We start from the raw sequence: 25,555 nt of genomic DNA, 5'->3' as shown, positions 1-25,555 counted from the left end.
GCAGGCTTCATTCCTGGGAAATCTATTTGGCTTTGCATGAAATCCTTAATTCATACTTCCTTTCCTTGGCTTTCGGCAGGAATTGCTAGGGGCAAAGCCCTGAGGACAAATTTTCTTTCTCTCATCACTCTGCTCAGATATCCAGAGGATTTTTTCTTTTCCTTTAAAGTCTAATACTTTTACTGCAATATTCCTTAGTGTTGGCCACTTTGAGTCAGTCTTCCCAGGCACATGCCATAAGCTTTTAATATGTATTTTATAGCATGTCTTAATTTTGTTAATATATACATTTTTTTCATTCAAATTTTAGGTAGTTAACATACAGTGCAATATTGGCTTCTGGAGTAGAATTCAGTGATTCATCACCTACATTCAACACCCAGTGCTCATCCTAACAAGGGTCCTCTTTAATACCCAACACCTATCTAGCCCAACCCCACCCACCTCCCTCCATTAACCCTCAGTTTGTTCTCTATCGTTGAGGCTCTTATGGTTTGTTTCCCTCTCTCCTTTTTTCTTTGCCCCTTTCCCATATGTTCATCTGTTTTCTGCTTTAAATTCCACATAGGAATCAGATCATGTGGCACTTGTCTTTCTCTGAGTTACTTCACTTAGCATAATATACTCTAGCTCCATCCACATCGCTGCAAATGACATGATTTCCTATTTCTTTGATGGCTGAGTAATATTCCATTGTGTATACAGACCACATCTTCTTTATCCATATTCCATCAGTCAATGGACACTTGAGCTCTCTCCATAGTTTGGCTATTGTTGATAATAGCACAAGTCTTAAATTCTATCAATGTTTTCTTGAAATACAACTTTTAATATTTATTCCATCCTGTTGCTTTGGTTTTTCTTTATAATATGTGTGTTCCCTATATGTATGTTAGATCTTCATTACTATTATTATATTATTATTATTTATTATGTACAATATAGAACATATTATATATATTATTATATCTTCTGTATCATTTTTTTTCAAATACTTTTTCTGTGTTCACTTCTTTTTCATTTTTAAAATTTTTCTTCTTTCATTCTCTTGCCATAGTTACATGTAACTTACTCAGGGTTAGGATTACTTGTTCTTTGAAGTCAATTTAGAATTGTGACTACTAAGAGCAGACACTAAAAAAGCAATTGGATAGGTCATGCTTGATCAGTGCATACCTTCTGATTCCTATGCAAAAACTAAGGACAAATTTAAAATTAGCTCCAATCCTTGTAACTAGTTTTCCACAAATCTGCTGAACCGGACAAAAGGGAGCACACTTACAACTATTGATGTCAAGTCTTCACTTTCAAATCGTCCAATAGCCAGTTCCAGAGACTTATACATGGCTGCTGAGACACGCTGAGTAATCAGGCGATTAAGGTCAATCGATCTTCCTAGGAGCTGGAAGATGGAAAAGGGGAAAAAAAAAAAACTAACAATAAAAAACAAACAAGGGCACCTGGGTGGCTCAGTTGGTTAAGTGTCTGCCTTCGGCTCAGGTCACAATCCCAGAGTTCTGAGATTGAATCCCATGTTGGGCTCCCTGCTCACAGGGAGTTTGCTCCTCTGTCCCTCTCCTTGCTCCTGCTCTCTCTCTCAAATAAATAAAATTAAAAAAAAAAAAAAAAAAAACCCAAGAAACAAAAAAACGTATATATTCTCTCAGAATCCAATTCTAAGAGAAAGAGCAAACAAACAATATACAAAATGTAAACATTTTAGATCAAATGACATATACAGATGTCATGATCAAATACCCTACCTTCCTGGTGCTGAAATTCTGCAAGTCAAAACCATAAAGGACTTTTGTATTATCATCCTTTGCATTGAACTTACACTTATGTCATGGACAGAAACCCTAAGTTTCACCAAACACCCTGGAGACCCTGGGCTTGCAGTGAGGACACCCTCATGCTGCTGTTCAGGACCATCTGCCAGCACGCAGCAGCCTGAGCCTGCGGAAACTCTGCAGTGGTACAATGAGTAGGAGAAAATTATTCCTACTTCAGAGTCCTAACAATGTATCTGTGCCTCAGTATCATTTCAGTAACAAAAGTATGGACAAAATCCTGGTGCAAATGTCTCAAAATGTGAATGGTGATTATCTGCAGAATTAAATGGAATTTTCCCTACAGTTTTCTGTACTTTCCCAATTTATGACACATACACACACACACATATTTGTAAGGAAACAAAAAATAAGAACTGTATTTTTTATTCTTTGTGCTGGCCAAGAAAAAGCTCCTCTTCAACACGCAGCTGACAAGTGTTTCTCACATTCATTCTTTTTTAAAAAGTTCTAACTTTTGGGCTCTTGGAGAGGACCCAAGCCCTCTGGGGCCATGCCTTCCCCCTGGGAGCCAGAGCAGTGCAGGGTGCAGAGTGCTGCAAGCCTTCCCTTGGGTTTCAGGGTATCCAAAAGAAACTGTCTTTAAAATCTCCACACTTTATAAGGATGTAGCCACAGTCACAGAACATACTGACATCTAGTAAAACTCAGTCAGCTCTAAGAAAACCTCACCATTCCAATGCCAGCTCCACCCCCAACCATGACCCAGAAAGGTCTGACTCACCTGCACATGCCTCTGCTTAAGTAGGGTCTCATAGCGGTTAGACGGTGGGAGATGGATTGTTGCCCCCTGATTCTTGCATTCTGATCGTAAACGTTTATCAAGAAGCAAACTAGTATGGAAGAAGAGAAGACATTTCTCATATTCTGTGAATTTTAATGGAAATGTCAGATCAAGTTACCCTAGATTTCATGTCCAAATCATAAACCATACTCACCTTCCTGCCATAACCTTATAATATGCAAATATCTGGTCTGCCAGCTTATAAACAAATTGGTCAAAGCACAGATTCACCTGAAGAAAAAGAAAGCATATATTAGAGTTTTGTTTCCTAAAGATCAAACAAGACAACTTAAAAAAAAAACAAAAAACAAAACTTTTGATCCAGCAAATTCCATTTCTAGGTATTTAACCAGAAACACTGAAAATACTAACTTGAAAAGATATATGCACCCCCATGTTTACAGCATCATTTACAATAGTCAAGACATGGAAGCAGCCTAAGTGTCCACTGATGGATGAACACATACAGAATTGTCTCTCTGTCTCTCTCTCACACACACAGACACACACACAGGAATGCTCTTCAGTCATAAAAAAGGAAATCCTGCCATTTGCAACTGTATGGATGGACCCTGAGGACATTACATTCATTGAACTACGTCAAAGACAAATACTGTATAATCTCAATTATATGTGGAATCTTAAAAAGAAAGAAAGAAAGAAATGAATGCATAGAGAACAGACTGGTGGTTCCAGAGGTAGAGATGAGCAAAATGGATAAAAGTGGTCAAAAGGTACAAACTTCCAGTTAAAAAATGAGTAAGTTCTGGGAATATAAAGTTAAAAGCACAATTTTTGTTAAGGCAATTAACAAAGGCTCTTTTATTAGAAAAGAAAAACAGGAAACCACCTCATTGTCCAAAAAAAAACAGATTAAATATTTCACAGTGTGGCCAGGAGTGACCACTACACAGCCACTGAAAATTGTATCAGAACATCTCTTACTAATGGAGAAAAATGCTCCCTGACTCTTAAAGGCAAAGGAATATGAAAAAGTCTCCCTTCATCATGTGCTCCCACTGGCTAATGTGCACTGGATTTGGGTTCTGCTCCTGCCACCAGACTGTGTATCCCAGGAACTGCATGTGGCCTCCCCTGGAACACGGCTGACTGCTCTGGGCACTGGGTCAGGGAGGAGACATAGGATAGATACAGCCTTGTGACTCTACCCCCAAAACTAAATTTTCCTTGCAAATGGAGTTAGCCTCTCCAAGCAGAACTCTGATAAGGATACCACGTACTCAAAGGGAAACCAACTCCAGGACCTGCAGGTCTCTGCTATATGCCCACCCTACATGGCCCAGGAGCCTATGACATCTCCCTGAAGAAGCACTTTCTAGTATCTCTGTGAGGAGGCAGAGAAGGACATCTAGATGCACAATGCAATTTATTGAGGTTAAATGCTCTTAAATCTTAACGTACAAAATAAGATTTATCTCCTTAGCTGCATAATAATTCCACTTGTAGGAATGTGTCCTCAAAAAATAATTGAATACAGCTAAAAAATTAGGTGCAAGCAAGTTCTTCAAAGCATTACTTACAATACACAAAAATAAAAAGCTAAAATGAAAGAAATAAAATAGGGGTTGGCTTAAACTGTGTTCATAAAAGACAGGAGAGGATAGAGAGGTGCTTATGACATGTAGTCAAGTATTATGTTGTAAGACCCCAATAACACATGTGTAGATGCAGAGAGAAAAATACAGATAGAAGGATTTACTCCAAAATGTTTTTTCAGAAGTTCATTCTATTGTTCAAATCTCCTTGTATTATAAAGAAAATTTGCTTCCTTTAATACTCAGAGAAAAGGGAAATTAAAGTTTGTTTAAAGTGCCTGCGCCTTCACCTCTGCCTCAATTTCGTCGTAGAGAAACTGCTTGTTGAACCTGGTGAGGGCATAGTGTGCGCTGTCATTGTACAGGTCCAAGGAGTAGAGGACGTACCTGCAGAGGGGGCAAATGGTCAGCCCAGCCTTCCACATAGGGCCCCTCAGCTCTCACATCCCACACTCCAGATGAAATTTAACATTCATTGTTGACCTCTCACATGAGGAAAAAGAATCTCTTACTTCAGACACCAAATGGGGTTCCTATCAAGGACCCTAATGGACCAAGGCAGATGATCCCACAAATGGGACGCATTTACTTAGGCCATGCCCAGACCCCTGGAGGGTTCACAAGGGCCTCCTGTAATGGCATCTTCTCACTTATGTATGTTTCAAAAACTTTCACCACAGAATACAGTATTTTTTATAATCACAAAAACAAGTTATTTTCTTATTTCTAAGAATAAACTGTTGAACTTAGTAAGAAAAACATAAGAAGATCCTGGGTCCAGAGCTGACCACCATCATGTCCAGCATGGCCAAAAGCCCCTCTCCCCTACCTAGCCCCGTATCTGGACAAAAGGCAGCAGCCAGTAGTCTCCAGTAGTAAGGTCCCTCTGAGGGTGCAAGACCACTTCGACTTCACAGCAGGAAGGCTGTTTAAGGAGTGGGGCCAAGCTAAACTCCAAAGACACAACACAGAGGCATGCCAAGGCCTTTGTGTTAGATCTCCATGCTCCTCCTCCCCTCTCTGGTACTGCTGAATGGATGTTACGGCCACTCCAGAGAAAATACAAGGCCATCCTCCTGGCCACATAAGAACTGACGTGCATGGGAAAAGACGAGGTGCTATACAATTACTCTCTTTGCTGAAGAACCTGCTGGGTCAGTTCCCAGGCTGTTCATAAGACATCTCCCTTTCCTATTACTTTACCTTCGTGGACCTTCTATTTTGAAAGTCTCCAATCCCGTACCCTGGCCTTGAGCCCTGACCTCAAAAGAATGCTATTCAATTAACACTTTCTCTCCCAAATTCATCTGGCTCAGAGGCTATGCCACATGAGAGGCCAGTCCACCTCAACTCTTGCTGACAGAGTCTCACCTGACATGGTGGGACTTACTGACTCTTGCTGCCTGAGTTCTTGATTTTAGTCTAAAGCAAGAAGCCCGTTACCTGTATTAATCTCTGAAGTACGACAACTTCAAACGAAGTGCTGAAAACAGCCCAGCCCCCTCCTCCATCTCCCAGCTTCCAAATGCCACCAAGGACCCTGGTCATCACAAAGAACTAAGACATGCCCAGAGGGTACTCACTCCATCATTGACGCCTCCTTGGTCTCCAGGATGTGGTCCGTCAGGATCCAGGGCATGGACATCTCGATGGGGAACTGGATCCTCCTGCCCATTGTCAGTTCCAGAAAGAACTCTCGGAACCACAACTGTGAAAGGTCACAGCACTGCTGGAGTGTTTCTTGAAGGATTCAAATGATACCATATTAATCTTCTGCAAGCAGAAGGAAGTCGGCAGAACGATCTAGGACAGGGAGGGGCATGTGCAAGGTCCGGCTCCTTCAATCTCAGCCCTGAGCCATGCGGGAGTAGATGTGAGCAGGGAGGGGTTACACAGCATCTCACACTAGAGATGAGACATGAGACATGATGTGGCTGCAAGCAAAGCCACCCTAGACTGTGCACGGTCATAAAAAGAGCAGAGTCAGCATCTGGCCCCTGCTGGTCCGGCATGGGCAACACCACCCATCAATGGGAACTTGTCAACCCTGTGAGCTTCTCTGAGGGACTGGGAGGGGAGGAAAATGTCCTTTTTAAAAGGAGAAATAAAAACCACATTATTTTATTTTACTTAGGATAAAGATATAGCATTACATGCATATTCAGTTCAAGTTTATCTAATGTAAAATAGAAACAAATGAAAAAAAAATGTGCCCATCATTTGACAAGTGAACAACAAAAGCTTTGGTCTTTAAACCTGCAGCACTCACAGCCAAGATAGAGGCTTCCTGCTCTGAGCAAGCTGCTGCATGCAGCACCAGAGTAAACATGGACTCCACAATGACAAAGGGTATCCACCCAGTGTCCTGCTCAATGTGACTGCCACCTTCCACATGTCACTACTCATGGGGACTGTTTCTGATATTTATCACTATTTTGTTCTCAAGCCCGGTGACAGATTACCTTCACCTGTGCTTCTGACCTCATATGGGTTACAAAGACCACATTCAAGTCACAGAGCCAGCCACAGGCCCGTGGCCCTCATTCTTCTAAGGGCTACGCCACATGGAGGGGACCTCTGGCTGGCTGTGCATTTAAAGCGACAGGTGAGGGACTATCATGAAGGTTAAAACACAGGTCACCGTCTGGGTGTGTGAGGGGACCACAGCAGGGGAAGGTCAGCAGAAGCATTCTAGACGGTGTTAGCAGTGTTAGAACATGCTGGGCCAGATGCTGGTCAGCAGTATCTCTTACCACTGAAATTTATCAAGTGAGTGTAGAAGAATGACTCTCGATGAAATTTTTCTATGTCCAATATGGTGGGCCCCTCAAGGCTACTTCTCAAGGTTTTCTTGGAACCACTTTTGTCTGCAATGAGGGACTCTAGCATGGTTCTCACCATGTAAAGCTGCATTATCCAAGGAAACATTTGTGGGGGGAGAAAATATACATGGTACATTAGTTACACCAAATTTAGATAAACCACAAGAGGAAGACTACTCCGCTATGCCCTGACCAGAGCCAGGCTGGAGTGGTAAGCCTACCACTATACCAGCCCCTAAAAGTGGGTCTGGGCACCCATCAAAGTGCCCAAGTTGGTGCTGCTTGGGAGAAAGAATTTGTAGCAGAGCAGTTCACTTCCGTGCCATAAACATCAACAAGAAAAACAAATGATGTCTTACCACCAAAGGTTAAAAGAGGTGGATAGGTGTAGGACTGCCTCAGAAACGCGTTTACCACATGCAAGAGTCTTTCCATGCCCAAAGACTTGAGCTGCCTCAGCAGCTCGGCAGAGCTCAAGGACTCCGCCATGGTGCGCACCAGGTAGAGCTAGACACGGACAGATGGGGGGGAGAGGTGGGAGAGAGCCGTTAGTCACAGGACACACACATCATGGGATGGGGAGACACACATGGGAACAGAGGGTGGGGAGGCTGCATGCACATTGGACAGACCCAGGACAAGCATCCTCCATAACTGGGCCAAATGCCTTCCTCCCAGATATTTGAGAGGTTTCATATAAAGCCAACAATGTGCTTTGCTGGTAGTTCTCTGAAAGGCTGGCAGAAGAGATTATAAAAGCCCCCAACAGAATAACAATGAGTAAGAAGTACTAAGCCCCAAAATAGGAAGAAAAAAGCAGAAGGACGTTTTAAATCAGGTGTGAAAGTCAGAAGAAAGTTGCTTTTGGGGGTCGGGGGCTGAGCATTCCAGAAGAGAAAACAGCAGTGGTGGCTTAAGACCAGGGACACAAAAAAGCTACATTCTTAAATTTCTAAAAGTTTATCTTCAGAAACGATCATTTTAGTCCCAACATAGAAAGTATAACCATACATTTAAACACCCACCAGGAAACACAGCGTAAATATGGACACATAGACTTTCACCCACATTTTGGCAATGGGAGTTGATGCAGTCAAATTAAATTCTGTGTGCAAATGATCAAATCTGAGAATCACAAGAACATCTTGGCTAATGCTCCAGATTCACATGGGCAGGGAACAGAGGAGCAGAAAAGGCACAGGCAGTACTTATCATCTTGAGCAGAGAGTGGTTATGTCATTTTACTCCTGACCTTGCTTATCAACCCTCAGCTCAGGTTTAGCCCACTTAGGGGAACAGATGGAGCAGGGGAGCAGGGAGGATGAGAACCTGAGTGCTGGAGGGTCCTACAGCGCGCCGGGGTACTTTGATGTCAAAGCCGCTCTTGGGGTCCTTCTCGCCTCGCAGGGCTGGGTCGTTGAAGGGCTCATGCCCCGTCTCCCAGTCACACACGGTCTTCCTGATGGCCTGCAGGACACTAAACAGTCCCATCAAGTCATCAGTGAGGCACAGAGTGCTGACACCCTCACCACTTTAAAAATCACAGCACTGCCTCACCTAACATAGCTCTCAGGACAGCCAACTCTCAAACGTGATTTCCTCTGGGGGCGGTGGGGGATATGGTAATGGACCAATTCAAAGTGAAACTTTGGATAGATCATTTTCTGGGGGATATTACTAGCCCCAAAAGATCTGCCTTAGCTGCAGTTTGCATCAATTAACCTGAAAGTGAGGTTTTATTTCCTGAACACTGAGTCATGCAAAAGGTGGCAGGAGACAAACCACAAATATCCACCCAGGGAGCTGAAACTCAACTTCCCCTGGCTGATTCCCTGTTTTCTAACAGGAACATGTCACCAACACAACTGTCACCAACACAACACACCAACACTGTACGAACTGGGCCTATGTCTCAGACACATTTGGAACACGTTCCCATTCCCACCAGGGCTCTACCATATGGAGAGCCCCCTAACCCCCACCACAAGCAGGGGTAGATGTGCCCATGTGCCTATCCTATCACCTCGTGGGGAAAGCTCTGGCTAAAATCTGAGTTACTCTTAGACTACACTTCACATTTCCCACGTGGTGAGCCTCCCATTATGGCAAACATGAGCAAAATGGGAAGACTAACAGTATCAAATTTTATTAATGCAAAAAGTCATACCAAGCCAGGTGTCAAACATCAATTATAAAGCAACAAAATGAAATCAATATATTTGTGAGCCCCAGTAAGCTTCATTTTACATAGACGTCTCTGAAAGACAACTTGAAAAGGCTGTATTTTTTTTTTATTAACATATAATGTATTACTTGTTTCATGAGTACAGGTCTAGGAATCATCAGTCTTATACAATTCACAACGCTCACCATAGCACATACCCTCCCCAATGTCCATCACCGACGCACTCCATCTCTTAGGCTCCCCTTCCCTCCAGCAACCCTCAGTTTGTTTCCTGAGATTAAGAGTCTCTTAGGGTTTATCTCCCTCTCTGGTTTCGTCTTGTTTCATTTTTCCCTCCCTTCCCCTATGATCCTCTGTCTTGTTTCTCAAATTCCTCAAATCAGTGAGATCATATGATAACTGTCTTTCTCTGATTGACTATTTCATAAAAGGCTATGTATTAAGAGTAAACTAGCTCAAGATCACTACAGAATCTCTACGATATCTGTGTTAGTCTCTAACCAATTTGTAGGACAGGTCAAAAGGAACAGAAGCAAAAATACTGAAGATGACACACTTGAGATGGGAAATCTGATACTGGGCTTCCTGTCCCCACATGCCTGGTGATGAGAATCATTAAACAGATATTGAGACACTCTCCTGCCCCAAGATAAACACACCCTTGACCCTACATCCCCACTGCTCAGACATTCTGTAGTCGATTTATTACACGTTGCTCAGGTGAATAGTTGGACCTATCACATCACATTTAGAGAAAAATCACCGGAAGGGCATCTTCTGGAGGAGGTTGAAGATAAATGCACTGAGCATATTTATGAAAATCTAACTATATAGTTGTTTAATCTTAAACTGATTCTACAGCTTCAGACTCTGAGCTCACAGGGAGGTATTACACTGAGGCTGACCTCTGGATGACGTTCTTCTTCTTCTTGATGGCCTGCCTGAGTGGTTCCCGGAGGGTAACCTGGGAAAAGTCCTGCAGTGCAGCATAGACGGTGTGCCGGATGGCATGGTTGAATACACTCTCCATTCTGCCCATCAGCACCTGCAGACCTTTGATCATGGCAATCACCTGCAGAGGGAGACACAACTGTCAGTGTGGTGGATGGTGACAGGAAATGGCTCCTTCTCAGGTGATGCCAAGTTGCACCTGGAAGCTGCCTCTCCCTCATACACAGCACCTCTGCCTGGCTTCCCATGTTTCTGCTCAGAAGCTGCTGCCTATAACTCTTCCCAAGAGCCGTGAGCTTAGCTCTATATCAGCAGCTGTCCATGTGCCTGGGTCTGACACCATTAGACCATGAGTGCCTTAAGGACAGTGATGGATCTGCTTGGCTTGGCATGGAGCTAACAGGGGCGTTTAGTAACTCACTCATAGTACTCCCAAATGCATAAGGGTATATCCCTGTGAAGGACTTTAAAAGAAAAAGAATAAAAAAGATTCATGAAAGCAAGTATGTTATTAGCTGGAAAAGAAAAAAGAAGTTTTTTAGAGTTGGTAGCCCAAATCCCATCTATTAAACAGTAACAGTATGCTGAATTAATAGGCATATAAAAGCCTGGAAGAAAATATATACTAAAATGCTTAAAGTTCATCTCTGTGATAGCTCAGAGCTCACAGACACTATAATGTCCTTAAGGCACACTCATGTGTTCTGTTCATTTGCTTTAGGGATTTGTTAGGTGGTTCTTTAATGAGGAAAAAAGAGGCATTTTTATGAAAAAAAAAAAAAACAAAAAAAAAAAAAAAAACAAAAAAAAAAAAAAAAACCCAAAAAAAAAACCCAAATCAAATTCAAACTGAACTGAATTCAAATTCAAATCAATTTGAAAAAAATACTATAAATTCAAATTTATGGGATGTAGGAAAAGGTATGCTAAAAAAGTAAATTTTGAACTCTAGAGGCATACAATAGGAAACAAAAAGTCTGAATAATAATCTAACAGCCATCATAAACCTGTAAAAAGAACAGGAAAATACACCTTCCCCAAACTAGAGGGAAATAAATACTGATAAGTAAAAATTAACAAAACAGAAAACAAGCATATCATAGAAGGTGATCAACAAGGGCATCTGGGTGGCTCAGGTCACCATCCCAGGGTCCTGGGATCAAGCCCCACACTGGGCTCCCTGCTCAGTGGAAGTCTGCTTCTCCCTCTCCCACTCCCCCTGCTTGTGTTCCCACTTTTGCCGTCTCTCTTTCTCTCTGTCAAATAAATAAATAAAAAATCTTAAGAAAAAAAAAAAGGTGATCAACAAAAATAAAGCTGTTTAAAAAAATAAGTAAGTAAATAATAGAATTGACAACTTTCCCGAAGGACTAATCAATAAAAACACAGGCAAAGGCACAAACTACAAACATTAAGAATAAAAAGGGGGGCATTGTCACAGAGTTTACTGATAGTAAGAGATTATGTGACTATATCAGCATAGGATAAACATACAGATCAATGGAACAGAAACAGACATTTACAGTCAACTGATTTTCAACAACTGTGTGAAAACAATTCAACAGAGAAATATTATTTTTTCAACAAACAGTATCCACATGCAAACAATGAAGTTGGTCTCCTGTGCAGGACCGGGTTAACTGGTGAGGACTGGGATGATCAAACCCTCCATATACCCAGGAAAGGCCTGTTTTCAGGACTGGCCCTTGGCCAGCTCCAAGGAACTGAGCTCTCAGCCCTGGGACTATCCTGCCTGAAAAAAGTGTCTGCGTACACCCAAGGCTCTGGACCACTGCAGTACCAGTGTTTATGACAATAATGTAATTTATGGTGAACAGCTATATTTGCACTGGGAGTCTGGAGTCTTGAGTAGCCCAAGTCAATCACAAAGTTGTGTTGCATGCCAACAGTACTGACCCCCAATAAAAAACCTGGACACTAAGATCTTGGGTAAGCTTCCCTAGATGGCAACACTTTCAATGTGTTGCCACCCCTCTCTGCTGGAAAAATTAAGCACATCCTGCATAAGTGCACTAGTACGGGATTCCCAGAAGTTTGCACCTGGTTTCTCCTGGACTTCGCCCATGTACCTTTTGCTGATTTAAATCTGTCTCCTTTCACTGTAATAAATTATAACCTCAAGTAGAACAGCTACTCAGTCCTGTGAGTCCCTCTAGCAAATCAAGCCTGAGAGCAGTTTTGGGAATCTCTAACATAATCCCTACCTCATACCATACTAAAAAATTAACTCAGAATGAATCACACATTTAAACTGAAGAGGCAAAACTGTAAAATTCTTAGAAGAAAACATAAGAGTAAATCTTCATTATCTGGGTTGGGAAATGGCTTCTTAGATATAATATCAAAAGCACAAACAGCAAAAGAAAAAAAAACAGGTAAACTGAACATAATAAAAATTAAAGACTTTATGCTTCAAAGGACCCCATTAATAAAGTAAAAAGACAACCAAAGAATGGAAGAAAAGAATATAAATCATATGTCTGAAAAGAAACTCTTATCTAGAATACATAGAGAACTTAATAAGAAGATAAATAATCCAATTAAAAAATGGACAAAAGATCTGAATAAACATTTCTCCAAAGAAGATATGTAATTGCCAATAAGCATATTAAAATATGCTCAGCATCATAGTTTTTAGGAAAATGTGAATAAAATCATAATGAGATACATTTCACATGTGATAGGATGGCTAGACTCAATCAGACAGACAATAACAAGTGTTGCTGAAGATTCAGAGAAAGTAGAAGCCTCATATACTATTGGTAGGAATATAAAATAGTGCTGCCACTTGGGAAAACCCATCTGGTAGTTTTTCAAAATGTTAAATAAATAGAGTTACCATAAGACCCAGCACTTCTACTACTGGATGTATCCTGAAAAGAAATAAAAACATGCATTCATAAAAACTAGTATACAAAAGTTAATAGAAGCATTAGTCTTTTTTTTTTTTTTAAGATTTTATTTATTTATTTATCAGAGAGAGAGAGGGAGAGAGCAAGCACAGGCAGACAGAGTGGCAGGCAGAGGCAGAAGGAGAAGCAGCCTCCCTGCCGAGCAAGGAACCCGATGTAGGACTCGATCCCAGGACGCTGGGGTCATGACCTGAGCCAAAGGCAGCTACTTAACCAACTGAGCCACCCAGGTGTCCCAGAAGCATTAGTCTTAATAGAAAAGTAGAAACAACCAAACTAAAAAATCAGCTAAAAAGTAAATAAAATGTGATACAGCCATTCAATGGAATGGGATCCAGCAATGGAAAGAATAAAATACTGATACATGTGTGAATCCTGAAAACATGATGTTCAGTGAAAGAAGCCAATCACCATTAGCCACGTATTGTAGAATTTCATTTATATGAGGTGTTCAGAATAAGCAAATCTACAGTCACAAAGCAGACTGGCAGCTGCCTAGGGCTGAAGGGAGAGGAGAACTGGGGGTGAATGCTAATGGGTGTGAAGTTTCTTTGTGACATAACAAAAATGTCCTAAATTTGATTGTGACTGTACAACTCTGTGAATATATATTTTAAAAAGGCACTGAATTTTTATACTTCAAGCTGGTTAATTGTATACTGTGTAGAAAAAAAAAAAACAACTGTTACTAAAATAAGATGAGAATTTATTTTGAAAAACCTTATGACAAATGTTAGAAAATTTTAAGATTCTCAGAAAATTCCCTGAAAATGTAACTTACCATGCCTGAAAATACAACTTAACAAAACTGATACAAATAGAAAGAGAAAATGTACATGGTAAAGAAACTGAATGTTTCAAAAACCATCTCATAAAGGGAAAACTTTACTAGTAAATACTAGCAAACATTGAAAGAAGAACTAACATGAACCTTATACAAACCCCTTCAGATAATACAAAAAGGGAGCCCCCTATGAATTGTTTTATGAAGCCAGCAACCAGAAAACTAGAATGGAAAGTTATAACTAATGACAGTGTATGTTAATTATACTTAAACAAAAATAAATGAATAAATAAATAAATAGCAAATAGAAGTAAAAAGAAAATAATGTTACTCTACACAGGTGTTGCTATGTGCAGTAATTTCCTTCTCTAAAGTACACTATGAAAAAGGGAAAGGAGAGAGGAAGATTTAGGGGAACTTCCTAATAGAGAAACCTGACAATACATCCTTGGCCAGATAAGCAAGGTTGATACCAACTGTGATGAGTTTGTTAACAGTATGTATTCTTGATGTGATGTGATGGAAATGATGCTTCACACCTCCGTGGTCCAAATTCCCCAAACCTGTAACTCCAATCTAATTATGAGAAAAAGTCACAAAAATACCAACTGAGAAACATCTGACAAAATACCTGACCAGTGCTCCTGAAAACTGTCAAGGTCATCCAAAACAAAGAAAGTCTGAAAAACTCACAACCCAGATGAGCCTAAGGAGATATGATGACTTAATGTAATGTGGGATCTTAGATCAGAACTAAAACATTATGGAAAGACTGAGGAAATACGAATAAAGTATGGACTTTGGTTAATAATAATGTACAATACTGGTTTATTCATTATAATGACACTAATGTGAAATGTTAACAATAAAGAAAAATGGCTGTGGGATAGATAGGAACTCACTGTACCATCTTTGCAATTTTTCTGTAAATCTAAAAATGTTTTAAAATAAAAGGTTTATTTTAAAAAAGTGACAGTAAAAGACACTCTCACTCATCAAGTTTGATATAAAAGTCCTAAGCAAAATACTAGCAAACTATATCCAACAATATATAAAGAGGATAATCTGTCATGATTGAGTTGAGTTTAGACCAGGAATGCAAGGCGACCTTAACATCAAACCTGATTTAAAAAAAAAAAAAAAATGGGGGGAAAAAGAAAACCCACAATCAGTGTAAATTCACCACATTAATGGAATAAAAGAGAAAAAGTCACAGAAGTACTTTACTGGATACAAAGTGTTTAATAGAATTAATATCAACTCATAATAAAATCTCTTAGCAAACAAGGAAAGGAAGGCAAGTTCCTTTATCTGATGAAAGTTGGCTATAAGAAACCTACAGCAAGGTGCGCCTGGGTGGTTCAGTCGGTGACACATCTGCCTTGGGCTCAGATCATAATCCTGGCGTTCTGGGATCAAGCCCTTCATCAGGCTCTCCCTGCTTAGTGGGTTGTCTGCTTTTCCCTCTCCCTCCTCTGCCCTTCCCCCTGCTTGTGCTCTCTCTCTCTCAAATTAAAAAAGAAAAAGAAAAAGAAAAAACCTATAGCAAACACATTAGGTGAAAGGTTGAAAGCTTTCCCTTTGAGATGAAGAACAAGACAAGGATGGCTGGTGCCTACTATTTAACAAGTAGGGGTCTGACCCCTTGTGATTAAAAAAATAAAAATGGAAAGTTGGGACAAATAAAACTGCCATCATTTTCAGATGATTATTATATTGGTAGAAAATCCAATGGATAATTTGTTACAATTAACAAATAGTTTAGACAGGCTGGTAGATACCTGAAAAAAAATACAAAAAAAAGAAAAAAATACAAAAAATAATTTTCATTCTAAATACCAATGACAAACATTTAGAAAAAACTTAAAACATTATCATCTAATACCCAAATGCCTAAAAATAAAGCTAACAAAAGATGTTTAAGAGTTTTACAGATTATAAAAGAGAAATTAAAGAGAATCTAAATAAATGGAGGGATATACCATGTTCATAAAAGGCTTAATATTCTAAATTTATCAATTCTCCCTAAATTGACCTATATATTTATTCATATCCACATTAAAAATTTCAACAGATTTCACTGTGAGATATGAAAAAATCATTCTAAAATGTATATGAAAATACAAATAGCAAGAATAACCAAGGAACTCTTGAAGACAGAAAAGCTTACTTTACCAGACACAGAATCAGCTATAGTAATTAAGACAGAGGGGCATGAGAACAAGGATAGACCAACTGACCAATAGATGAGAACAGTGAGAAAACCACATCCGTACATGAATGGTTACATAACTGACAACAAAGGTGAGAGAGAGCGGTGGAGGCAGAGTGTTTTAAAAACTAATTTCGGGGGACACATGGATGGCTTGGTTAGAAGAGGGCATGACTCTTGATCTTGGGGTTGTGAGTTCAAGCCCCACGTTGGGTGTAGAGATTATTTAAATAAATAAATAAACTTAAAAAAAAAAGGAAAAAGAAAAACTAACTTTAGGTGCACTTCAGATCTAAATGTGAAAGCCAGAATAATAAAACATTCAGAAGGTGGTGGAGAAGAATTATAACCTTAGGGTATGCAAAGTTTTCTTAAACAAGACAAAGTCCAACTGTAAAAGAAACTCAATGGCCTGGAAATTATCTATTCATAAAAAAGGCTCATGAATACAGTACAGAGCTGAGGGAGCCAGAGCCAACATATGTGAGAGCAAAGAGCTTGGTGCTAACAGTTGGAAATATGAGGGCTCCTCTCTCTCAGGGTACCAGGGTTACATCCTGTTCCTCTTCTCTCCCAATCAAGAAGATATGTCCCACTCCTGGACACCTGTGAGTGCACCCCTGATCTACCCAGAGGAGCCATCAATGCAGAGACCAAGTACCTACATTCTATTTCATTGTTCTGCTGGCAACTAAGAAAGATGCAGAGGGCTGCCTTACACAGAAACGACAACATGAAACCGTGCACTGAATTTTACTCAAGTTTTTGCCTTTGCTTTGAACGGGAAGATAGTCTGAGGCGAGAGCAAAAGGAGGAAAAGAAAGCAAACCGTACCTCCACCAGGGCAAACTTCTCCTCACTGGTGTAGTTGTAGCGGGTGGCACGCTCATACTCCTCAGCATTGTCGGGACAGTCCTTGTTGGAGTACTTGTCCGTTGGGTGCACAAGTTTCCATGAATACTGTTGTGGTCAGAAAGGGGGAGACAGGCACACTGAATACAAAATGCTTACATTCTGGTCATACTGACATGACTATCACCAAAGTGACCAAAGCTCAGCCTTCTAATATTAGCTGCATCTGAAAATCACACACATACACGCATGCACACACATACACGACACACACATACATTCACACAGTAAGTCCATCTCCATAAAACTGCAAGACAGTCTGGCACCATGACTTCAGGTTTAAGAAATACGTAGGGTAAAATGTCCTGGATATTTTGTGTTGCATATCCAAAGACTAAAAAAAAAAAAAAAAAAAAATCATCCTTTCCAATGATCACATACTCATTTAGCTTAGTAATTTTTATCTGGTCAAAATAAACAACAAAAGGAAAAATCTTCTATGACTTACAGGTATCCAAATCTCCAAGAAACTATTTTACTAATGCTAAACAAAAAACAATGGCTGGAACTCTATAGAGAAAACATTTTTTAAAACAGAATTAAAAATCATCATAATGGTACAAATTCTGTCTATATGGTTTAAAAGATGAGGCCCTTTATTTGTAACACACATAAATGAAATGTACTTTGAGCCACCTAAGAAACATTTATAGTGATACAGAATTTTTTATTCCTGGGATCAAAGATAAAAAAAAGTCAATTTGTTCTTGATCCAAAGACCGAAGTTAATGCAGAAAAAATACCAGTCAATTTCTTGGATGATTTTGGGAAAAGCACTTCTAATCAACCAGGGTAGATTTCTTCCAGATCTCTGCATTTCCAAAGAAAAACAAGTACAGAGTGCCTACCACTTCCATCACATGAGCACTCCACTGCGACAGCAGCTGCAGGCCCTGAAGTGCCAGGTCAAACAGCTTCCGGTACTCAGTGTCTGTCTTCTGAGTCTCCTGGCGGCCCGACCCTGTGACAACCTAGAGCACCAGAGGAGCATCGAGAAGTCACCCTATATCTAGAAAAACCAGTTAGGCATTTACCCCATGACCTAGCAAATCCACTAGGAATCTGCCAGAAAGGTGCATCTGCAAAATTATGATGACAGGGACATAGGAGCCTTTACCACAGCAAAAGGCTGGTAACAGCAGAGCCCTGACAATAGACATTCTGTAGTTCTCTGAGAATGTCTCTGCAGACTGTGTTGGAGGGATCTCTAGGACATGGTGTTAAGAGAACCATGTGCATAGTTACTCTTCTACTTAGCTAATAAAGGAAAACATGCCACATCATGTGCATTTGCTTATATCAAAAAATGCAAAACTTATAATTAAGAATGGTTACCTAAAGGGCAGGAAGGTGTAGGGTAGAAAGGAAAGCAGATTTCTTTGAATATACCTCCTATTGTACATCTGAGTTTGGAACCACATAAATATTTAATATAATTATGATATAAAATTAAATTATGGGACACAAACAATCCCTAAAACTCAGAAGCAAAATGAAAGCATGAATTAAAGTGTATACTGAATTGGGTTCATGACCGCGCTGAAGAACAATGTAGTACAGGTACCTAACAACAAGCTTTTTTGATTACAGTAAGTGCCTGGCATTAAACTTTTGATTGCTGAGGCATCCATTTCAAGGACATCCATCTAGAATAAACAGAGTGCCAGCTATACAAATAGATAAAGAGCCAGGCAGTCCCATCTATGAAGCTCCCCTCTTAGAAAGCTCTGGTTGACCTAGATAACTTATCACTTGAGTGACCCCACTTTAGTGCCCTAATTCCTGCTCTTATGTTTGAAATGTGCCACTGAAGAATAAGCCCATGAAATCCTATATACCCCACCCTGAGCCCCAGTAAAGGCGGAGTCCCAGATCAACATGCCTTCTCTAGCACCACTTCGCTTTGTGGCTCTAGGCATGCCACGTGCCTTCCAGAATTTATAAGTAATGATCCTTCTTTTTTTCAAAATGCCCTGATGGTTGTTGCTGAGGTACATCTTGCAAGCACAATAAGAACCACAAGGACCTGTCCAGCCACAATACTGTCTCCGCTTAGGGAAATGTCTATGGGGGCTGCCAAAGATAAATGAGTCCTTCAGTCATCACTATCAGTACGCTGAGACCAACACAAAACAAACCACTTCAAGGGACTTTGAAAAACAATGATTTAAAAGAAGGAAGGAAGGAAGGAAGAAATGAAAGAAAGAAAGAGAGAAAGGAACCAATGATTTGTTCTCCATTCCTAGAGGGAGAAAATCTAAGGGCAAAATTAACTTACAAAATAAATTTAAAAACAACTTTTAGTAATTATATTGTCATCATAATACTGTAATGTTATATGTTACAATATATAATTATATTGTTTCTAGTAATTATATTGTTATTAGCGTTGGTATTGCTATTTTAAGACTGCTAAGTGTATACTAAGATATCAAGTCAAAATATGCTGCAGTCATTTAGGAACCAGGATTCTCAGCATGAAAGCAGGTGGGGGGGTGGGGGGGGGATAAACAAAGTAGATGAATTTTAAAACAGTACTCCAAAAAGTTTACCTTAGATAATGCTAGAGAATCAATTATTTGAAAAACTGATACACATAGCAATAGAATCCAGCTCTGACTCTCTCTCCTGAAGGAATCATACTGCAGAGAAAGGCTCAGCTGTTAGAGGAGGAGCTGAGGAATGAAAGGACTAGAAGACCATCATGTTGCAGCCCTAATGAATCATATACTTGGCAGTGGACGATGGCTGTCCACACTCCAAAGAGAGACAGCCAGACGCTCTAGTAGTCTGCAGCACCACCAACGAAGGCCCAGCTGCACTGAGAGGATGGAAGCCTCCAGATCTAATCACCCATGCAGAAGAAGCACAGAAGACAGAAGTCACACCAAAGGACCCCACAGGGAGCAAGAGGGATGGAGAAGGGACACATCTTCAAAGATGTGTCACCAATCAACTACAGTGTATAATACTGATGTGGATCCTGAGACAAATCAAGTTGGAAAAATAAAACCATCTGTGACTCAATAGAGGAAACTGAACAATGACTCTGATATTAAGGAATATTTGAATTTTTTTTTTTAGGTGTGATAATGCTATTACAGTCATGTTTAGCGTTGGTGGTATAGTGGTGAGCATCGCTGCCTTCCAGTCATGTTTAAAAAGAGCCTTTGTCAAATGTAGCTTTTGGAAAAAAAAAAAAAAAAAGAGCCCTGATCTCCATAAGACACATGGAAAACCCAAAGAGGGTGGTTGGAACCTCTGATCTATATAGAGATCAGAAGCACATGAGTACAGAGTTGCTTTTGGGTGTAATGAAAATGTTCCAATAATGGACTGTGGTGGTAAACAATTCAGTGAATAAACAAAAACCTTTGAATTATACATTTTAAATGGGCAAATTGTACGGTATGTGGATTAAATCCTCATAAACCTGTTTAAAAGTAAACTGAGCAGAGCATTCAAAGATCTCTTTTTTTCTTTTTTCTTTTTTTTTTTTTTTAAGATTTTTTTTTTTTATTTGACAGACAGATCACAAGTAGGCAGAGAGGCAGGCAGAGAGAGGAGGAGGAGGCAGGCTCCCTGCCGAGCAGAGAGCCCGATGTGAGGCTCGATCCCAGGACCCTGGGATCATGACCTGAGCCGAAGGCAGAGGCTTTAACCACTGAGCCACCCAGGCGCCCCGATCTCTTTTTTTCTTATTAAAACTATTATCTTAATTATAAAGGTACTATAGCAGACATCAGAGGGAAAATAGACAGGAGCCATATGCGCTGTCAGACACACCTATTTTAAGGGTAGAAATCAACTCTACATGTCCTCTGAGAGCTTCCCACAAACTCGGTTTTCAATTACATCAGCACAGCCCCTGCCTCTGTCTCCACCCTGTGGGCTGTGCTGTCAGCTGGGGAGACAGTGAGACAGCACCTCCTCCTGGGGGCACCAGAGGTCTGCTTGGAGCTAGCGTGTGCTCTGAACCATTTGGACTGTCTTCCAGTCATTCTGGTTACATGATGGCTAGTGTTTGCTGGCTGAGGGATAGGGGAGCTCATCATCCTGAAATGGATGGGGCCAACACACAGAACTTTTCCCTCAAAATGTTAATGATCCTACTGAGAATCTTGAGGTACCAGATTCTCAAAGACCAGAGAGGTGTGTATGTGGTCTCAAGTCTCCAGATCCCTCTAAGACTCTGTGTAGCACGCATACCGTGGATCATTGCCACATCCCTGACCTCGCTGCCCTGCCCGCTCACATGTGAGAAATGACATTCCCACTGCTCCTCTGCACTCAGAACTCCCCCCTCCTGTCCACCCCACACGCTGGCAGGGCTGGCCTGGAGCTGTGTTTGGCAGGTAGAGAGAATGTGACCAGCCCAAACAAGGGCACAGAAAACCCAGCTGCCAAGCTGGAAGGAGTTAAAAAGACCCATAGCTAAGAGACAGTGCTTCCTCCTAGCCCCAACTCCAGGCCCTCCTCCTCTGGGCACCAAGGATATACCCTCCCATCCAGCCAAAGGTTCTCGCACACCTCTGGCCTTAGGTACTGGCACGGATGGGCACTGAAGGCCCACTTACCTCGCTGTTGCTGTAGCGTGCCAACTCTGAGATGAAGCGCATATGGTCCTCCCGGATCTGGATCATCTGCTCACAGATGTTGTACTGCGGGCTGCTGCTGGACGATGTGCACGTCCATCTGGCAGTGAAGGGGAAATGTGTGTTACCTGAAGAGGTGCCTGCAGAAGATTCATGCTTCACAATGCGGGGTGGCTGGGGACACAGGCATAGCAGGCACACAGGATGGCCCACTGGTCCTGCACCCTGGCCAGGCTTGGAGAGGACATGAATTCTCAGCAAAGAAACAGCTGGGCCAGCCCCATTCCCCTATGTCAGAGCCACTGTCCTACCTTCTCACATCTGTGTTTTGGAAAAGGAATTGTAATTTCTCCTTAATCAGTCAACTACTTTCAAAAAAGCTAAGAGCTGTTGCTACATCACCTTTGCAAGGAAGGGCCCCTTAACTGCTAACACCTATCTTTTATTACTCACATATGAAAACATAAGCTATAGCAGAAAACAAGTCTGCCAAAGACTCAGAAAAGTTACCCTTACGGGGAACTGAAAACTGACATACTTGGAAGTTAGACAGTGTTGCCATAAAACTTATGTGCACAACACACCACTTCAGCAGCAAACAGATAGTCAATTTAGTAGAAAAGAAGCTTATTAACAGGGCACCTGGGAGGCTCAGTGGGTTAAGCCTCTGCCTTCCAGCTCGGGTCATGGTCTCAGCGTCCTGGGATCGAGGCCTGCGTCATGCTCTCTGCTCAGTGGGGAGCCTGCTTCCCCCTCTCTCTCTGCCTGCCTCTCTGCCTACTAGTGATCTCACTCTCTGTGTCAAATAAATAAAATCTTAAAAAAAAAAAAAAAGAAGTTTATTAACAATTAAAGCTCTGGAGGTCTCAGGCAGAAAGCATGGGCTTTGGGGCTCTGACCACTGCTCCCTCACACTCAACACCAACACTCTCGCCATGTTTTTAACAAGCTGGTCCTCTTTGCTTGAAGAGAAGGGATGCAGGTTATCCCTTGTCAAAATAATGGGTACATTGTCTCAAGCTGCATCCCTTTCTTACTTTCTGATTCAACTGTAGGATGATGCAATGATTATGTCGGCAGCATCCAAGGTGGCTCCGAGTCTACAACGAGCATCTGAGGCCCAGGCTCTATAATGGATTTCGCCCTCCATATACCTGCCACCCATGCAGGCTCCCAAAAGCATGTCTACCTCCGGCAAGGCCCTGCAGCCCAGAACTTGACTGCTGACACCGTACCCTCTGACCACCCCTTCTGGACCCAGATGCTGGTGCAGGGCTGCTGGGCTGGGCTCTCAAAGCTGACTGCTACATGCTCAGGCCCATCCCAAGGTGGCTGTTAAACATACCCATTACCACCAATTAAATGCTATTGACTCATATCAAAAACGTCCAAATAAGAATGCAAAACTCATCGTTTCCTGATTCTCTTACTGGTTTTGCCATTACCTATCATCTAGAGCTCATCTGTGTTAGGCTAGAAGCACTGTGTAAGGACATGCTACCAGAGATGTCACATTGTTAGCTTGCAGTCAGTCACGGCAGGGGTATTTACACGGAAAGCAGAGCTTAAATTGGTGCTGAAGCAGAAAGAGGTTTCAGTTTAATGAATGTAACTTAGAGGAGAATGAGAAATCACCTAACTGGATTTAAAGGCAGATTTATTAAGAAATAAGCTAGGACAGAGCTCAGCAAACTTCAGCACAGGCCAAATACAACCTGCATTCGTATGGCCCTAGAGTCCTGTAAAATGGTACTTATATTTTCATTGTTTAAAAAAAGAAAACCAGGGATGCCTGGGTGGCTCAGTTGGTTGGACGACTGCCTTCGGCTCAGGTCATGATCCTGGAGTCCAGGGATCGAGTCCCGCATCGGGCTCCCGGCTACGCGGGGAGTCTGCTTCTCTCTCTGACCTTCTCCTCGCTTATGCTCTCTCTCACTGTCTCTCTCTCAAATAAATAAATAAAATCTTTTAAAAAAATAAATAAATAAATAAAAATAAAAAAAGAAAACCACAACAACAGCAAAGAAGACTATATGACAGATACCACATGTGGCCTACAAAGGCTTAAAGTGTTTACAATTCAGCATTTATTTTAAAAAAAAAATTTGGCTGACACCTGAGTAGGCAGACTGAGATGTAACTGCATTTTTCAAAATCATGGCTGAATTGCAACTGTCGGTTGGCTACAGGTACATGTGTTTGGCAAGGGTCAACAAAAAGCACCCTGCAAGACTCAGCTGGCTATGTGGAATCTCCAGAAAAATAATGGTACGTTTTTTATCATCTGTAATTATGAGCCAAGGTAGCTCTCTCTCTACAGGACCAGAAAGTAAATAAATACTTCAGAATTTCCAGGCTATTTGTCTCAGTCACACAGCCATTGCCTTCTTTTTATTTATTTATTTATTTATTTATTTATTTATTTATTTATTAAAAACCCCTTAAAAATATAAACACCATTCATAATAAAGCAACTGAGATCTTACAAAAACAGCCCTGGACTGGATTTGGCCCTTAGGTGATAGTTTTATAATCTCTGTGATATAAATGCAAAAGTCCTCATGCCCCCAGCAGGGCTAGTTGTTAGGCATTTACCAGCATACTACTTTTGAGCTTGTATATTCTCAACTCATTCTACCCAACAGAACTCTCTGAGATGATGGAAAAGCTCTGTATCTGTGCTGTCCAACACAGTAGCCACTACCGAACATTTGAAATGTGGATGTTTTAACCAAGAAAATTAAAAAAACATTTTTAATGAATTTAAATGTAAGCAGTCACCAGTGACAAGGCCTACCATATGGGTCATTTGGTTCCAGATGGTTAAAAATGTCAAAGGTGTTCTCTCTAGATAAGTAAGTGTTATAAAACCACAATGAGAACATTGCAGAATGTTCCAACTGGACAGCTCACTCTCCTCCTACCGAGATTTATTTTCCTCATAGTGGGCGCTGGTCTTGATGTATCTTGCCAGTTCTATTTGCATGTCCCCGAACAGTGGAACCACCTGGAGCTGCTATATTTAAAGAACAAAAAAAAAAAAATAAGGTCACTATGTATGTTTAGTCACCAAATACCATCACAAGACTGAGTAATGCTGGTAATTACTATGTGCTGAATACTATCTCTGTAAATTGTTTACTAGAAAAAAATTGTAAGGAACTTACACATTCACTTTAAGAAGGACCATATACAATTGTAGAACCAATATTCATAAAACCAATTCAAACATTAAAATTAACTTACCTTGCTGCTAGACCCATGGTCATTAAAAAAAAAAAATCAATTGCATTTCTATATACTAGTACCAAATAGAAAATGAAAATCTAAAGAGAAACAATTTGGGGCACCTGGGTGGCTCAGTCAGTTAAGTGGCTGCCTTTGGCTCAGGTCATGATCCCAGAGTCCTGGGATCAAGCCCCAGGTCAGGCTCACTGCTCAGTGGGGAGTCTCCTTCTCCCTCTGCCCCTTCCCCCTGGTCCTTCTCTCTCTCTCAAATAAATAAATAAATAAATAATCTTTAAAAAAAAAAAAAAAAAAAAGGAGAGAGAGAGAAACAATTTGTAATAAAATTTTTAAAAAAACTATAAATATGTATGAATAAATCTAACAAAATATGGCCAAGACCTCTAAACAAAAATACTACCAAAAATTCTAGAGAAAGTTTTGAAGTTCTAAATGAATGGAGAAATATATCAGGTTCATGGATTAGAAGACTTTGTATTCTACTCCCTAAATTGAGCTATGGAATTGATCTATGGAAGCCCAAACAATATTCCAAGAAGAAAAATGGTTTATGGGTAGTGTGTATATATGTGTGTGTATATGGAAATCAGCAAGCCAATTTATTTGAACAGTAAAGGGATGACACCCAAGACAATCGTGAAGAATGTAACTTGAAGGCTTTCTGATAAGCAGATCTGTTCTGTTACCAGAGACCTTGTATACATTAAGTCACCTGGATGCCCATA

General features: G+C 40.8%; 1 protein-coding gene across 2 annotated transcripts in view; it reads right to left on the bottom strand.

Annotated features, from left to right (window-relative positions):
- Positions 1–25,555, bottom strand: part of LOC111161911 (cytoplasmic FMR1 interacting protein 1) — a 116,234-nt gene that overhangs the window by 37,784 nt on the left and 52,895 nt on the right. The window contains exons 10-21 of one of the 2 annotated variants that reach the window (XM_022525981.1): positions 24,509–24,600; positions 21,567–21,684; positions 17,838–17,960; positions 16,912–17,037; positions 10,103–10,269; positions 8,342–8,489; positions 6,944–7,097; positions 5,774–5,930; positions 4,481–4,577; positions 2,789–2,865; positions 2,575–2,683; positions 1,283–1,402 (exon numbers count right to left, since the gene is read on the bottom strand). In XM_022525981.1, the coding sequence (XP_022381689.1) occupies positions 1,283–1,402; positions 2,575–2,683; positions 2,789–2,865; positions 4,481–4,577; positions 5,774–5,930; positions 6,944–7,097; positions 8,342–8,489; positions 10,103–10,269; positions 16,912–17,037; positions 17,838–17,960; positions 21,567–21,684; positions 24,509–24,600 (1,488 nt within the window). The remainder of the gene's footprint in view (positions 1–1,282; positions 1,403–2,574; positions 2,684–2,788; positions 2,866–4,480; positions 4,578–5,773; positions 5,931–6,943; positions 7,098–8,341; positions 8,490–10,102; positions 10,270–16,911; positions 17,038–17,837; positions 17,961–21,566; positions 21,685–24,508; positions 24,601–25,555) is intronic. The other variant, XM_022525982.1, reaches the window with a different exon arrangement.

This window comes from Enhydra lutris, unplaced genomic scaffold, assembly GCF_002288905.1.
Source record: "Enhydra lutris kenyoni isolate GAN:26980312 unplaced genomic scaffold, ASM228890v2 scaffoldscaffold87, whole genome shotgun sequence".
Lineage (NCBI taxonomy): Eukaryota > Metazoa > Chordata > Mammalia > Carnivora > Mustelidae > Enhydra > Enhydra lutris.
Note: the sequence above shows the minus strand (reverse complement) of the source record. Positions and strands in the feature narration are given on the sequence as shown.